Genomic DNA, 17,775 nt, shown 5'->3' on the forward strand with positions numbered 1-17,775 from the left:
AAGCCTTCAGCAAGGGTCCCCTGCAACAAAGGGCACCAAGTCACTCGCTGCACCTGAGGGATGATTCAGGGACAGGTTTGGACTGAAAGCATGGAAACCGCAGGCGAGACTGCCTGCCAAGGAAGACGCTGCTGCCCTTTGACTCGGACAGGAAGGGTTGGAATTTAAAGCCTTATCAATGACAGACAGTGCACCTGGTCATCCTGAATCTGTTTGCTGGGAAAATGACAAGGTCAAGGCTCTATTTCATCTCAGACACCACCTGCTCCAGCCCCTTGACCTGGACGTCACCCGGCCTGGTGCCTGCTGTGTGACCACCACTGACCGGCAAGTGATGCAGACCCTACTCTGGATGTGGGGCAGAGCTGGGAGACTCCGCTGGAAGAACTTAGGGAGTGAAGTGGAGGATGTTTTAAAAGGCTTCCTGGGATCGGCTGCGAAGTCAGGAGAACTGTTCATGCAGCAAGACAAGGAGATGGAGAAGCATTTGCCACCATGCAGTGACGTGGAAGGACAGAGGAAGAGGAGGAAGAAACGGAGCAGAACCAGCAGCATGGACGTCACCCAAACTCACCAAAGTGCTTTACACGGCAGGACACTCAAGGAAGAGAGTGTGAACTATGTCCTCCCACGCAACGCAGCACTGAAGTCGCCATGTGGTCACCAACCCCCACAGCAATGGCTCAGTGAGTTAAAAGGAAAGAGGCCACCACTTCCCACGACAGCGCTCTCCAAAGGGTTCGGCAAAAAGAACTGTCAACCGTGGAGCTCCCCGGCCATCGGCATCATCGGGGCTCAAGGATCTGCGGTCACCCAAAGCAGACGACAGTCCTGACACCCATGTGGCCCAGGGCTGTGTCAAGGAATGTCACTCACTTCAGCTAATCACGAGATGATGGGTGAGTACAGGACAGTATTTTGAGAGACATGTCCACTTAACTTCTATCACGGGGTATCGTAACGGTTGTTCTGTTACTGTTAATGCTGCCAACCGCTTACTGTGCCTAATGTGCAAACCAAACTTCATCATAGGTCTGTACGTATAGGGGAAAAGCACTACATATGGGGTTCCGTGCTATCTGTGACTTCAGGCACCCATGAGGGTCTCAAAAGGCATCCCCTCAAATGAGGGGGACTCTTGCTCTCTACTAAAGGAAATGGGAAATAAATTAAAAAACAGGTGGGCTGGGGATGTGGCTCAAGCGGTAGCACGCTCGCCTGGCATGCGTGGGGCCCGGGTTCGATCCTCAGCACCACATACCAACAAAGATGTTGTGTCTGCCGAGAACTAAAAAATAAATATTAAAAATTCTCTCTCTCTCTCTCTCTTTAAAAAAAAAAAAAAAAAAAACAGGTAAAAACAAGTGCAAATCAAAGAAGAATGTAGGTATGAGCTTAGAAGACTTTCAAAAGTTTCCAAAGATACGATTAGACTAACCAATGACTGGCTGAGCAGAAAGGTCCACAGCAGGAGCAGCTCCAGCCACCACGCTTCCTGATGTGAGCTGCCTCTTCCCTCAAGGGATCCTGTGGTCTCCTGTGTGTAGTTATTCCCACGCTCATGTTCACATGTTTATGGCAAACGTATCTTAATCAGTCTTTTATTCCCCTTGGATATGTGTTTGCATTTATCAAGAACAGAATAAAGGTCTTGCTATCTTAGTTTTCAAAACTCTCAGTGTCCTTTACCACACATTCTCTCATTTTCCTTGAGGCCTTTGAGACAGAGGGTGTGGCTCAGAGGATGCCACACCACGGGGTCAGAAGACCACAGAGCCAGTCCTCGCACTGTCACAACAAGCTTCATGATGACAAGTGACACACTGCATCTCTGTTCTCTCCCGGCCAGAACGCCCGCTGCACAGGACGGCCCTGAGGGCAGTGGGTTTGGGGAAGGTGGTGTGCCAAGGGCAAAGCACATGCACGCCTGGGAGTGGCCACCAGTCCTGAAAATGAGGAAAGTGGCAGACAGTGTACCTCACAGAATGGAGACACCCCAATGCAGAGCTCCGCCTCGGCCACAGACAGAGGAGCTGGGTTACCTCCTGGAGATGTGTGAGCTCCCAAGCACCACAATGAACCTGAGTGCACTGCAAAAAGTCACCTGGGGTTTACAGCCACACTAGCGGCAGGATGCCGCAGGGTATCCACACAAGACAACACCACTCGACAGCTGGGTATACCATGACAGAGAGCCAGCACCACGGGCCCACGGCACTGACACTCCTTGGCGCTGGTGGGGCGCTGGTGCTCTCCAGCATGTGCACGTGTTGGCCGCCTGACCTGGAAGAAGGCCTGACTACAGATGCCCTTCAGGAAACCGAGGCACAGAGAGGTGGGGTGACACCCAGGGTCATGTGACTGCAGCTGCAGGATGAGTGCTCTGAGCTCTGTGGGGAGCCAAGGAGGTGCACCTGCCATCCCGGCTCCTACGAGGCAGAGGTGGGAGGATGTCACATTCCAGGCCAGCCTGGGCCACACAGTGGGACCCCCTCCTGTTCTCACATCCAGAGGCCACGAGCCCAGGGTAAACAGTCCTCATTTCACACAGAAAACCCCTGGCCAGAGCCAGCTTCCCACGGCCTCCCCCGAGTTGCACCTGGCCCTCGGGGTGCTCTGGTGCTGGCCTCCTGTGACAGCCCTGACGTCGACTGCAGGAACAGAGGAGAACGTCCCCAGGAAGGGGAGAGCACTGCAGGCAGACCAGCAGGAGGCCGGAGGACAGGCCACACTGCTGCTGGACAGCTACCCACCACAGCCAGCCCTGCCTAGTACCAGCACCGTGGGGCCTACAGCCTCTCACAGAAAGACCCTCGCCACATGTGGTTCATGCCTGAGCGGCCCCAAGTACCAAGGGCCAGGGCACAACCGTGGTGCGACTGCAGTGCCGGGTGTCTGCCCACCACTGGAAGGAGGGCCTGGAGGTGGGCCAGCGGCTGACAGCGCCCCGCACGGCCACCACTCACACACCTGCGCTGGGGTCCCTGGGGCCCTCCGCCAGCCCCTGCTTCCGCAGCAGCTCTGAGGACAGCTCCCCGAGCCTCTCGTTTTCTGCGTAGATGGCTTTCTGAATTTCTTGTATCTCCCTTTTTTGGGCTAAAGGAAGTTCTTCCGGTTTTTCTGTTGACTCAGGCTCGTTGCTGCTGTCATCGTCTCCATCACAAACCTCAAAGTCATCTTCATAGTCCTACAAACAAGGACAACGGTTTGGGACCCTTAAGACAACAGAGTCCAGTAACACCCACATGGAACAAAGCGTGACAACCTAAGACAGGCAGAGTCCTTATCACAGCTGAGAAAGACTTCAGCGTTCACTGATGTTGACGTCATCAGATCATCAGTCTGTCCGGACGACTGCCCTTGTCCCCAAGATGAACTGCTCAGCAGTGGGCCACACCCCTGCCACCCGGACGCTCCCTCCACACACCTGGGTCCCTTAACAAGCTGTTGTAGTTCTCAGTTTGCCAGTCCTACAGCTTCTTGGGTGAGTTTATTCCCAGGTGTCTCATTCTTTCTGATGCTGTTGCAAATGCAATCGCTTTTATGATTTATTTTATTTTTATATTCATTGTCAATGTAAGGGAAGATAACTGGCCCCTCTGTGTTTAGGAATTTGTCCCGAGGATGGGAAAGTGAGTGTACATGGACAGTCATACAAACGTCTGGTCACAGTGCACTGAAGGGTGGACTGACTTTAAAGCCCTTCAGTCCCATCATTTTGTTAAGCACTGGAGAAGCGTTAACAAGCTTTTTATGGGGAACAGCTCGACCCAAGTCAAACTTTAGCAGACATGGACATCTAAGAGTAGTAAGAAGACAGAAAGGATGTGAAATTTTACACAGAAGGTGATTTTTCAGAACAAATCATAAGCTGAGAGAAATTTTAACTTTTATACTTACTTCAAAATCATCTTCAAAACCAACTGAATATTCATCAGCCTCAGCATTTGCTAATTCCATGTCTTCCCTATCAATTTCCTAGACATGAGAAAATTAAACATGAAACAAAACGTTCAATCACAAACTTGAACATTGCAAACAAGTGAAAATACACGCTTCCTGAGATGCATTTGATGCTGCCAACTTAAATATGTAAGTATTTATAAGACTAGCAGCACCTGACTTTGAATGCTTATAATGAATATACCTAGAACAATAACATACTGTACATTTCACAAAGCTAGAGAAAAGAATTTTTAAAGTTTTCACCAAAAGAAAATGATAAATGTTTGAGACAGGTAGGTTTAACCTGATCTAAACAGTATGCACTGTACATACATGTTGAATATTGTGTATACCCCACTAACATGAACAATTTTTATGTTTTATACACCATTTAAAAATAAATTCAAAAAAAGATCTATCCAAAGAAAAATTTCAAGAGGAAGAAAGAAAGATATGCACTTGTTAATTTATAGGTATGACCCAAAAAAGAAAATGGCTAGTGTAAGTGTAACTTAGGAAACACAGCATTTCCCGGACACGTCTAATTCTAATGAGGAAAACTGCATTATGCAAACACCCTCAGTGTGCAGCTATCTGTGTCCAAATGCATCCCTACTAAGCGGTGCTAATCGCACCTGCACTGTGAGGAACAGACAGAGGAGTAGGCCCAACCCTGCCTGACTATGAGACCCAGCATCTCTCGGGCTGGCCCTACTTCTCCATCCCACCTGCACCTGCGACAGGGCATGCACTGTCCTCAAGGGTCCCTCTAGATGACATGGAGTTCAGGGGCACCCTGCTAGGGAAGCTGACCTCACCACATCCATGTTCAGCTCTCGACATCTTGTCGTGACCCCTTGCCCGCAAGGAAGACGCAACTCAGGAATCTTCTTTCAGCAGTTTATTCAGGCCTTTATTTTGACATGTCTTTTAGCTTTTTTCTCTCTCTACTACTACTACTACTATTACTACTCCTACTATTACTCCTACTACCACTACTCTTATTATTACTATTCCTACTACCATTACTCCTACTGCCACTACTCCTACTACTACTACTCCTACTACTACTCCTATGTGCCCCAGCCTTAATAAAGCAGATAAAGCCCCAATGCACAACTGCCACGTGGACTTTTCTCATAGGGTGCCAAGTCACAGCGTGCCAACTCATTCTGATAAGGAGTTGTTTGTCACAGACTACAGCGGAGCCAGCGCCATCTTGTAATGGCGGCCACAGTACACAGAAACGGCTCACCACAACATCTCACGCCTACAGCAGCAGGTCAGAGGAGCCACAAGTGCACCCGGAGGTGGCAGGGAGCCTGAGGGTGCCCTCCGGGGCCTGGAGGTAGGACTAGAAACCACAGGGCTCTATGGGGACCCTGGGGAGCGAGAGATGTTCCCTTGCCATAACCAACGTGCAGACAACGGAGAGAGCAGACTCACAGGAGCGAGGGAGGCCCCAAGCTGGTGGCCGGGACCGCGAGTGCAGGGAGGGGCAGAACTCTCAGAGGACAGGCAGGTGCGGCCTGGAGCTCACAGAGCTGGCCAAGGGCTCCCTCAGGCCACCTATCCGTCCAAGTGTGGCCTGTCACCATGCCACCCAGCAAGATGCCACGCAGCAATCGCCACGAGATCAGCTAGTTATCCACAGAGAGCCCCTCTGCCCATATATGCCCCTAAGACTAAGAGACTGATGAGGAATTTCTTGGAACCAGATGTTGTCTGTTTCTTTGTTTTAAGTATCGATAAACTGATAAGCTTCTAGCCTAGATAATGAGGGGAAAAGAGAGGACCAAAATCAAACAAAAGAAAGGATATAACTACAGCTCCCGTGGGCATCAAAAGGATGACCAAGAGCCAGGCACCACGGTATACAACTGTAATTCCAGCAACGTGGGAAGTTGAGGCAGGATGATCACAAGTTTAGGGCCAGTCTGGGCAATATAGCAAGATGCTGTCTCAAAAAAAAAAAAAAAATGTTTTTAAACAGCCGAGGATGTAAGCTCAGTGGAAGAGTACTTAGTGCCTAGCATATGTGAAGCCTTGAGTTTAATCCTCTGTACCACCAAAAAAAATTTTTAAATAACTAAAGGACGACCAACCAACTCTATGAACAATTTAGGGCACAGTATGATAACGTAGGTAAATGGACTGATCTCTTGAAGGACACAGGCCGCCAAACTCACACCAGAAGAAAGAAATGACCTGAATAAGCCCATGTCCATGAAGGAAATTGACTCAGCAGCCAGAGGCCTCCTGGAACACAGAGCACCAGGCCCAGCTAGGGCTAGAGGCCAGAGGATCTCTGGCCTGCGTCAACGAAGACATGCTATGACTCCCCACAACCTCTTCCAGAGGAGCGGCCATGCTCATTCACGGAGGCCACCCGACAGTAACACCAAACCAGACATACGTTAGCACCAACACCCACCCCGGTATGACAGAGCCAAAATCCTCAACAGAACCGTGCCAAGTGTAACTGATGATGTATAAAGAATCACACTCCACGACTGGCCAGGACCTGTCTGGATCAACATTCAAAGAGCAATACATTCCATTCCATCAACAGATTAAAAGGGAGAAAACTGTATGATGTCCCAACAGATGCAGAAAAAGCACCCACAATACCTGACAGAACAGGACTGGCCTTGGTGGAGAACCTCGGCAGCTGACGTCACTCTCAATGGTGAGAAACTCCAGTCTCCTCAGAGTCAGGAACAAGACACCCTTCTCCTGACCCCTCGGGCACCCGGGGGTCCTAGCTAACTCCACAGCACAAGCGCAGGAAGAAGGGACACCACTGAGAAGAAGCCAGCTTTGTTCTCAGTGGCAGGACCGCCAGTCTGGTCAGGCTGCAGCAGGGCAGCTGTGCCGCCAGAACCGGGGAGGCTGAGGCGAGGGGACCACCAACTTGAGCTGCCTGGGCAGTTTAGTTAGACCTTGTCCCAAAACGTAAAAACACCGGGATGTAGCTCTCCGGTGGGAAAACTGGTGCTCTCCCCTGGGTTTAATCCCCAGTACAAAAAAAAAAAAAGGTGACGACGATGACGACTCAATATTGTCAAGATGTCAGTTCTTCCAACTTCACATACAGAATCAGTGAAATTCAAAATCCCAGCAAGATGGTGGGAAAACTGGTGCGACTATTATGGAAGTGCTATGGAGACACCTCAGAAAACTTGGAACGGAACCACCATTTGACTCAGTTACCCCACTCCTTGGCATATACCCAAAGGAATTGAAATCAGCAGCCACATTAATGTTCATAGCAGCTCAATGTACAATATCTAAACTCAGCCACCACGGAGGTGTCCTTCAACAGATGAGTGGATAAAAAAAATGTGATAGACACACACACACACACACACACACAATGGAATATTACTCAGCCACAAAGAATGAAATGATGGCATTTGCTGGTAAATGGATGGAGCTGGAAAATATCATTCCAAGTGAAATAAGCCAATCCCCAAAAGCCAAAGGCCGAATGTTTTCTCGGATATGCAGATGCTGATTCACATAGGGCAGAGCACTAGGGAAGACTAGTTACCTTAGATTAGGTCATGGGGAGTTGGGGAGAGGAGGGGTACGAGGACCGGAGGATAACAGATGGACTCAGACATCATTACTCCATGTACACACATAACTGCACGACTGGTGGACTCTACATCACGTGTACCCAGAAGAATGAGAAACCATAGATATTTTGTAGATACAGGCAGATGACTCTACTTATTCAGAGATCATTACCGCCGTGGAGCGGTCGGGGGCATTTTGAAGACAGATCCTTACTTCCAACCCGACTGCCTAGTGTTCTGTGGTTGACATCTCAATATGGGACTAGACATTTTTAAAAGCTGGGGAACTGGCCAAAGGAGAGGTGGCCAGCAGGAGGGCACTGTCCCCCCATGCTCTGGGCCTCGCAGGACATCAGGACATGGAGCAGACAGGTAAATGGAAGATGGAGATCTGGGTCGCAGTCCCACAGTCCCGTGGTTCCCAATAGACAGTCGAACCACCTCTGCAAACCGGGTGACGGTGGCAATTATGGGTGGAGAGAGGAGTAGCCACTTCAACAAGATGGACGTTCTCTACGGCCGGACACAAAAGGAGGGGAGCGTGTGTGGAACAGCAGGGCCTTCCTAAGGACACGTTGTCGTGTGTTTGACCCCTATTTCTTTCTTTTTTTAATATTTTTTTAGTGTAGATGAGCATGGTATCTGTATTTTGTTCATTTATTTTTATGTGGTGTCAGGCAAGTGCTCTACCACTGAGGTCCAGCCCCAGCCCTCTGACCCCTATTTCACTGCACCAAGACTGAGCCCCACAGTCTGCACACCACAGACTCGAGTGACTGTGACCTGTCAGCACAGGCTCATTGGTGTGACAGAGGTACCCTTCTGGTAGGGGATGCCACAGTGGGGGAGGCTATGCTTGCATGGGGGCAGGAATACAAGCAACTCTCTGTAAACTTCAAGTTGCTCTGAAAACATTAGATCTCACGACAGACAGACACGGTCCTCTGGGCACACCACACTCACACTGCACTTGTCACCTCCGTCGGCACCTGCTGACTGACAGGAGTGTGGAACCAGAGCTGGGGCACCACCCTCTCCTCTGGGCCCAAGCCCACTGTGTCCGAGGGCCCGAGGGAGAGGTGGGGTCTGGGACAGACCCCTCACTTCCTCCAGAGCCTCAACCATGCTGGGGACAAGGCCATGACGCATGTGCCACCATCCAGGTGTCCCTGGGCCCAGCGCTCCTTCCACCTTGCCTCCCAGAGCTCTAGGCAGGGCCTGGAGCCCCCTGCATCAACCCTTCCCCTGTGTGAGGGTAGCAGCCTCCTGTCGAGAGCCACCTGTGGGCTGTGTGGACCACACTGCGACTGCAGCCTTTGAATCGGAACCTCTGGTGTTTGGGGACTTCCCGTGGCATCCCACAGGGAAAGATCACCCAAATACCTGTGAATCTCTACTCAGCTCTGCCTGGTCCCACAAACTACCGGAGATGGGTGACCTGCTGTAGTCACACTGCCTCTCAGAGACAGGTGTGACCTGCTAAGATGCCAATCTACCTGGTGACTGCAAGACATCAGGAAGCAAGACTCCACCCCTGAAAGGCACCCCTGCCTTTGAGGCACCCCCTTAAATAGACCATGGGAGCCATTTCTTAAGGTCCAGCTCCAGCTCCTGTGTGGAGTGGATCTATCAGGCGCTCTGCTTCACAGTTGTAAGTCTGACTCTGTGTCTTTAGTTCTTCACTAATTGTTTCTGACTGACCTTCTCTGGTGGCTTACACCCTCCTCCTGGGCAGCAAGAAGGACCCTCTAGTGAGGCACTGGCTATCTCCCCACACGTCCCCCTCCGCCCTGCTTCACCTCGATTTCTGAGAATTATCAGCCCCTCGTCTGAGCCTCACCACGGTGCCTGGACCACACAAGGGCGATGCTCTGCTGAGCTCCGCCGGTCGGTCTCCTGCTCTCCTGCAGTCTCCTGCAGCACAGTGCTCCCAAGGCTCGCACTGCCTCCTCCTGCAGGGGGCCACGCAGGCCTCCCTGCTCCCAGGATGAGCGAGGCTCTGGTGCCCAGTCACCGTCTCCCATGGCACAAGCCAGACAGCTCACCAGGACCGCGGAGGCCAGCAGGGGAAAGTGCACATTTCCCGTTAAATCTCATGCATCCCTGCTCTGCTGTCCAAAGGAACGGTGAGACCCGACAAAGGGCACGGTGAGCAACCAGGCGTCAGGATGGGACTGCGCGACCCCTCACCTCGGGCCTTCCCTTCCTTGCTGCCGGCCCACCACGCCTGACAGGCACGAGTCAGCGCCACGCTCAGGTCTGGCGGAACGTGCCTGAGGTGCCGTCTGAGCCATGGCCTCTGGCGGGGGCTCCCGACCCCACAGGGTGTGTTGGACGCACTACAGGTCTATGCAGACGAAGTCCTCTCTGTCACTCAAGGTGAGGCGCTGAGCCTCTGTCAGGGTTTGGATGTGAGACAAAAGCTCACGTGAGACGTCGCACCAAGGTTCAGAGGAGAAACCGCTGGGTTGTGAGACTGACTCCGTCCCTGACGGATTTCCTGGTGGTGCCTGAAGTGGGGCCTGGGAGGTGTGGCTTGGCGGTAGAGACTCCCCCTCTGCTTCCTGACCCCATGTGAGCGACTCCCTCTGCCACACTCTCCACTGTGCTGGCCTGCCTCACCTCGAGTTCCGAGGCACAGAGCCGCTGTCCATGGACTGACACCTCTGAAACACGAGCCCCAAACAAACCCTTCCTCCTGGACCGCTGTGCTGGCCGGGTCCTGTAGCCACAGCAGCCAAACAGCGCTCCCACAGCCCCTCCTGCGCACCGTTCCCTCCCACTCGTGGGCTGCTGCTTCCCGCATCTGGGGAACCACACGTGGACAGCCGCTGACCTGAGCACCCACCCTGTGGTGCTGAGGGTCTTACCTTCCCCCGCGAATCCCTCTCCCTTCCACTGCTCCTCGCTGCGCTCTCCGAATGCCTGGAAAGAAAGCGCAACATTGTCAAACAGGCTGTGAGAGGAGGACGCCCAGACCATGAAGGCCCAGGCACCACCGGGCGTGACGCGAAGAGCTGTGGGCGGGCACCATGCACGCTCCCATCCTCTCACATTTTACTATGTCAGCAGAAGCTCAAGGTAGAAAACACCTCAGTAGATGCAGAATCTCGGCATTTTAACAAACTTGTGTATGCAAATTTATATCCTTTACAAATCTTGAAATTTTCTATAATTTTCAGTCAATCCTGAAAATTATTTTATGTTTAATATAACAATATTTATATTTCCACATTAAATGTTTATAATAAAATATTTTCCTTTTTTGGGGGGAGGGGGTATGGGGGATTGAACCCAGGTATATTTACCCACCGAGTCAGATCACCAGCCCTTTCCTTTTTATGTTTATTTTGAGACAAGGTGTTGCTAAGTTGCTTGGGGCCTCACTAAGTTACTGAGGCTGGCTTTGAACTTGCAATCCTCCTGCCTCAGCCTTCCAGGCTGCTGGGATGACAGGCATGCCTAATTTTTAATAATGTTTTACAATGTTAGCCAGGGCCTAAAATGAATCAAATTTTAAACTGATTCTCAGTTTTTACAATGTAGATTCACACCAACTCAACACAAGACTTGAGTTAACAGATCAGAGTACAGCACAGTCCCTCATGCCCTCTAGCAGATGTGAGTCTAAAAGTGGGACTCTTGACTCCCTGGGTTTAAGTGCTAGCTTTTTCAAGCTTATAAAAACATGGGAAAGACACCTGAGTTTTCGCATAGCATGAAAAAAGAACTACAAAATATGGCTGTCACCAAGAATCAGTGACAATCTAGAGCTCAGGGGCAGCTGGGTCTTGCTCAGTCTTGTGAGGTCCTGGGTTTGATCCCCAGCAAGATGAAATGAAAGGAAATAACCAAATGAAATAATCTAAGGCTGATATACAAAATGAATCTACATGTAAGCTCCAGGCCCTGGCCCCCTAGTTCACTGCCAGTGCAGGCTGGCAGGCCCATGAGCAGAGCCTGGTGTCTACAGGCTGGAAGCACCACACTGTATGCTCACAAGCTGCAAATACCGGGGCGGGGACTACCTGCTGCCACACCAGGCTTGCTGGCACCTAGAAAGGAATTGAACTGCCCATCTGTGGGTGCTTTCAATTCAGGCAGAGGAGGCACCACCCCTCGCATACCAACAACCTCCCAAGTAAACTGTTCTCCCCAGAATGGATATCAATTCTTTAAACTTGTATGAGCAGCTGGGTGTGGTGGTGCATGCCAGTAATCCCAGAGACTTGGGAGGCTGAGGCGGGAGGATTGCAAAGTTTCACGCCAGGATGGGCAACTTAGAAAGACTTGCCTCAAAACAAAAAATGCAAAAAGATGGAGGGGGGCTGGAGTAGTGGCTCAGTGGTAGAGCATTTGCCTGGCATATGTGAGGCCCTAAGTTCGATCCCCAGCATCACATATAAATAACATAAAAGATCCATTGACAACTAAATTATATTTTTTAAAAAAAAGGGACTGAGGGTACAGTTCAGTGGTAAAGCACTCCTCAGTTCCATCCCCAACACGGAAAAAGAATAAAGAAAAAAAATTTATATGAGTAAATACTTAAAAATCAAAATATGACTATAGCAAGTTATGTCCAAGCTCCTTTAGTATGCCTAAAATATGATTGGAGGGGTTAAATCTAGAGAAAATAAAGTTTAACTATGATTTATTCCAATTTACCAGGTGTAATTAAATCTAATAAGAAAAATGCATTCCATGAGAACTGCTTCTCACTTAACAGTCAATATACATCTCCTTACTGGTTGCCAGTCCCATCTCTTCTCAGACTTGTTCCTCGGCTTCTGGGTTCACCATTCTGTCAAGAGAGGAAGAGTGCACACCCATTAAGAGGCACGTCACCGTGCATGGCGTGTGACCACCCCCATAACACAAGCACACACTCAAACCCTCCTTGGAACTTATTTAAAAATGACAGTTTACTAGCTATTTTGATTAAATTAGAAAACTAATGTATTGAACAAGGCGATTATACATCACCTCAGCAAGAGAAAGTGAGAAAGCCAACCATTTCACATAAGTAACATAGTATGTACCAATTTGTTAGAGTCTGTAAACAAGTCAAGATGGCGCCTGGCAAGTTCCTCACACTACTTAAAACTGCAAATTCTGAAGCAATTAGACTATGCCTATTCCACAGATCCACTACCCACAGAATGAAATTTTTTGTGAAGGGAAGGGGTGTGGCGCAGTGGTAGAGCATCTGCCTAGCCTGCACAAGGTCCTCCGTTCAATCCCCAGCACAGCACACACAAATATCTAAGCAACCTTCTCTCGAATTAAATGAATATTTTGAAATAAAACTGAAACTCTAAGATTATAAATCAATATACACAGTGGATTTTTGGAAAGAGAAATGTCGAGCTACATGCGCCTCGTCTGAAGCGCAACACGCAGGAGGAGGCAGCAGGCGGAAGTGCGCCCCTGGAGTGAAGGCAGGCAAGAGTCCTGGGAATGGTCCTTGGGAAGCACAGGCAACCTGTACAAAAGCTTCAAAAGAGTCAACAACACCAGGCTTGCTTGGACCTATCAGTTCTACCTCTAAGAAAACTCTCTCAGAAAATAGTCAAAGAGTGCTTGCTTCAGCAGCACTTACACTTAAACTGGAAAGCAACCAAAGACTGTAGTGAGATTTCAACTTGCTCATCACAGAATAATTCATAATAGCAAGTATGTTCATGACCTTAGGATTCAGTATTAGGCTCCTTGTTGAACAGATGAGCTTCTGACCACAGACGGAACATCAGACGGTTTGGGTTTGGGTTTTTATTTTGCAGTACTGATGACTCAACCCAGGCGTGCTGTACTACTGAGCTACATCTCCAGTTACTTTACATTTTTTTTTTTTAGAAAGAGTTTCATTAAGTTGCCTAGGTTGAACTTGAAGTTGGGATCCTACTGCCTCAGGCTCCCCAGTAGCTGGGATCACAGATACACCACAGCCCCCAGCCCCCAGCCCCCAGGCTATTCCCTTCTTGGTTTTGTTCTGTTTGCAATGCTGAGGATTGAACCCAGGGTCTCCTGTGTGCCAGACAAGTGCTCCATCACTGAGCTACACTGCATCCCCTTTAGATGATTACTAACTATCCCCATGGTGGGAGGCCAAACTAGCACGTGGCTGCGTTTGTCTCCTCTTCTGATTGGTGTGGCTTCGTCGGTCCCTCTGTGATCTGGTTGCCTAGGTAGCCAGATGGTAGCCCCAGTTTAGGGTTGAGCCACTGTGTCTCTGTGCATGGGTGTGCCTTCCCATATCCCCAAGGACCCTATCAGTTCTACCTCTAAGAAAACTCTCTCACCTGTCCTTGTGCCCCTGCCCCGCTTCACCTTCATTGGATGGAAATTTCTAAGAATTTAGAGTCCCCTGATAAAAGTCCACTCAGAACGTGCTCAGGCTCTCTCTCTCGCCAGCCTCTCGTGTGATCCCTCACTCTCCCATTTGGGGAGCTTGAGGCCGAGGGCAGAGGAGCCCACCTGGAGCTTGATTTAAAGGTAAACTGGGTGTCTGGGTTTTATTCTGATGCCTTGGGAATTTTCCTCAGGTGACTTTGGTTAGCTGTCTGCACGGGTCGTAGACGGCACCCCACATTAGACAATAAATGGGAAGAGGATGTGGGGGAAAGGGATCACTTTTCCACTGTTGTGGGACTGTAAATTAGTACGGCCACTATGGAAATCAGTGTGGAGGTTCTTCAAAAGACCAGGCATGGGAGCACCATCTGACCCACCTCAACCCATTCCCCAGTGTTTAGCCTAAAGAATTAAAGTCATACTCCAGTGACACAGGCATACCAATGTTTATGGCAGCACAATTCACAAAAGCCAAACCACGGAACCAGCCGAGGTGTCCATCAACAGATGGATAAGGAAAATGTGGTGTACACACACAGTGGAGTTTGACTCAGCCATAAGAAAACTAAGTCACGTCATCTGCAGGAAAACGGATGGGAACATCACGTTAAGCAAAATAAGCCAAACTGAGAAGGTCACGGGTCATATGTCTTCTCTCATATGTGGAAGCTAGAGAGGAAAAAGGAAAAGAAGAGGAATCTCATGAATAATCAAAGGGAGATCAGCAGAATAGAGAACCCAGGCCAGGGGGTGGCAGGAGAAGAGGGAAGAGGGAATATGAAAAAACATACATTCCTGTATTAAGTATTTCCCACAACAAAGAGAAAGGAGCCGCGTGACTGCAGCCCATCCATGCTCAGGAACAGGCGGTTAAGGGCTCACACACCAAACAGGGTAATTCGTATTTTTTTATGCTTTTCTGTATTTAAAAATATTTCTAAAATTATTAATAATATAAGGGCTGAGGCTGTGGCTCAGAGGTAGAGCCCTCGCCTACCATGTACGAGGGCCTGGGTTCGATCCTCAGCAACACATAAAATAAAGATATTGTGTCTAGCTACAACTAAAAAATAAGTATTAAAAAAAATTTAATGATAATATAATTACACATTTAACAGAACAGTCTGTCATAGTCTACGGAACAGAGGCAGGGAAAAGAATGCGATGTGTAGAGCTCAAGAGGAACACGGCGTGACCTGCAGCTGGGCAGACAGCAGGAGGAAGGGGAGGAAACTGACCCACTGGATTAGAACAATTAAGCCTGGGGGTGGACAGACAGGAGCAGTGCTAGAGGGTCCTGACCTGGACTCCTGCCAGCCAGTACTGCACCTGGGGCCAGGTGACAGGTCCCAAGGCCAGTGAGGGCAGGTGCTTCAACCTCCACTACCTCCACTCCTGTGACACCCAGAGGAGGACCACACTGCTGACCCTGGTGGCCTCACAGGCAGAGCTGGACAGGGCTCAGCAATTCACTGTCCCACTCCTGTGGCCTGGCCACCGGGTCCCTCAGGACTCGGGCTCTGTAGTTCTGGACTAGAAACAGAAACTTACAACGGATGGTCAAAGCCGCTACTACCACGAGCAGAAAGGAGCATGATCTGACCTTCAAAAGAATAAAAGCACAGCAGACGGGGTCCCAGAGAAGAGGCCCCTGGCTGATGACTTTAGGAAAACGCTTGCTACATTCATCAGCTTAACCACACCGCATCTCTAATCGATAACTGTATAATGTTTATGATAAAAGACGCATGATTTAATTAAAATAATGGACAAAAAATTATACAGGGCGAGGTGTGGTGGGGCCCGCCTGTAATCCCTACTAGTTGGGAGTCCTTGCAGGAGAATCACAAGTTCAAGGCCAGTTTAGGCAAATTAGAGAACCCTGTCTCAAAATAAACATTTCAGAAAAAAATGGATGGCATGTATGAAGCTCCGTGATACCGCACATGCCTTGGGTCCAATTCCCAGCACTGAAAAACACCGTCATCGAGAGGAAGTGAGCAGTGACCAAGGAGAACACACACTCTTGGGAACAGTTCTGATTTATATCTGTTATCCAGATACAGTTACTCAGAATGCCCGCAGGACACGAAATACTACTCTAACAGAAACAAGGTTGAAAAGCATCTCCTGAGTAAGAAAAACACTAACTATAAATGCTCAGTACCACCCCTGATGTCAAACTGTACATGTGCTCATCCCACAGGTTCTCTAACTAGAGAACAGAGCACTGGGTTCAATCCTCACCACCACATTACGGTTCACAGCTGTAATCTCAGTGCCTAGAACAAGGCCCGTCACACAGCAGCAACTCTACTACAGTCTAAAAAAGGAAGTTTGTCAGTCATCAGAAACATCTGGATCTAGTTTTTTTGTTGTTGTTGTTTTTTAGGGATTTTTTTTTTTTTTTTTTTTTTTTGGTACCAGGGATTGAACCCAGAAGCACTTAACCACTGAGCCACATCCCCAGCCCCTTTTATTTTTTATTTTGAGACAGGGGCCTCACTAAGTTGCTTAGGGCTTTCATTAAGTTGCTGAGGCTGGCTTTGAACTTGCAACCCTCCTGCCTCAGCCTCCTAAGATGCTGGGTTTACAGGCGTGCACCACCAAGCCCAACTGGAACTACTTTTAAAGACAGTGATTTAATAAAAATGCAGAATAATGTTCCTAATGGACCACTTCTGCACCCACCTTTATAAAAGCCAAATACATGTATTAAGACATATCTGGAAAGGTGTTTCTGGGGCAGAATTAAATACACATCAGCCAAGCAGTCATTTCAAATAACTTATTATGACCTAGGGCATGAACAACAGGCAAGTTCAAAAAACAAAGTCCGTGCAGGAATCTAACATGGGTATGTGGGCATTCTCTGTCAGATTCTGTCAGCTTTGCTGTATATATAAATACATTCATAATAAAATGTCAGGGGAACAATAAAAGTTGTGATCCAGGGAAAGAGACTTTAAACACAGACTTGCAAGCTATCCCGAGGCTATGCCTCCACAGCTGCCCCACCTGGCTTTCCGGCAAGGGGCTTAGAGGGGCGACAGCGGGGCAGGTGTAGGGAAGGTATGGGCTTTAGGCACCACACAGTGTAAACAGTGCTCTCTCAGAGCATGGGGAGCAGGACCAGTGTTCTGATCCACAAGGAGGGCTGTGGAGCTCGCTCAGCTGCGGAAGGCCTCTGGTGAGGGCAACGAAGGCCGGGGACTGACCCATGACACAGCAGTACAGAGGGCTGACCAGCTGAAGCCCATCCCTACCACAAATGCATCCCAGCTCAGATGCTCCTGGTTCCAATCCAGGCCCTCAGCTACCCCACCGTGGCTGAGAAGGTTGGGATGTTCCCCAGGCTCCATGCCACCTGGGCCACCTGACCAGATGCCATCTCTACTCTCAAGGAAGCACACCAAGAAACATGACAATTAAGGGGTGGGCTTGGGGCTCAGCAGTAGAACGCTTGCTCACCTAGCATATATGGGGCACTGGGTTCAATCCTCAGCACCACATATAAATAGATAAGATAAAGGTATTGTGTCCACCTACAACTAAAAAAAAAAAAAAAAGAAACATGACAAATAAATCACATGAGCTTCAGACTCTGCAGAAAGAGAGCTCACAAAGCACACACGTAAGAACAGGTGAAACCAAGGTGCGTCTAAGGAAACACTGAGCAACTGCAGAGATGAAGTACTCATACATGGAAGGAATCCAGTGCTTGTTTTATAGTTTCATCTGTTTTGTTTTTCAGCAGATTTATACCTCCGATTCTAGTTGACAATAACTGCTTCATAATTATTCACTTCTTTTTTGCTGTTTTTGGGGCTGGAATTGAACCCAGGGGTGCTTAGTCATTAAGCCACATCCCCAGCCCTTTTTGTTTTTTATTTTG

The 17,775-nt window shown here is 49.2% G+C and overlaps 1 protein-coding gene across 1 annotated transcript in view; it reads right to left on the minus strand.

Annotated features, from left to right (window-relative positions):
- Dync2i1 (dynein 2 intermediate chain 1) overlaps positions 1–17,775 on the minus strand; it is a 64,369-nt gene that overhangs the window by 31,703 nt on the left and 14,891 nt on the right. Inside the window, exons 6-9 of the mRNA XM_026380009.2 lie at positions 12,275–12,330; positions 10,397–10,451; positions 3,901–3,978; positions 2,971–3,187 (exon numbers count right to left, since the gene is read on the minus strand). Of these exons, the coding sequence (XP_026235794.2) occupies positions 2,971–3,187; positions 3,901–3,978; positions 10,397–10,451; positions 12,275–12,330 (406 nt within the window). The remainder of the gene's footprint in view (positions 1–2,970; positions 3,188–3,900; positions 3,979–10,396; positions 10,452–12,274; positions 12,331–17,775) is intronic.

This window comes from Urocitellus parryii, chromosome 3 (genome assembly GCF_045843805.1).
Source record: "Urocitellus parryii isolate mUroPar1 chromosome 3, mUroPar1.hap1, whole genome shotgun sequence".
NCBI lineage: Eukaryota > Metazoa > Chordata > Mammalia > Rodentia > Sciuridae > Urocitellus > Urocitellus parryii.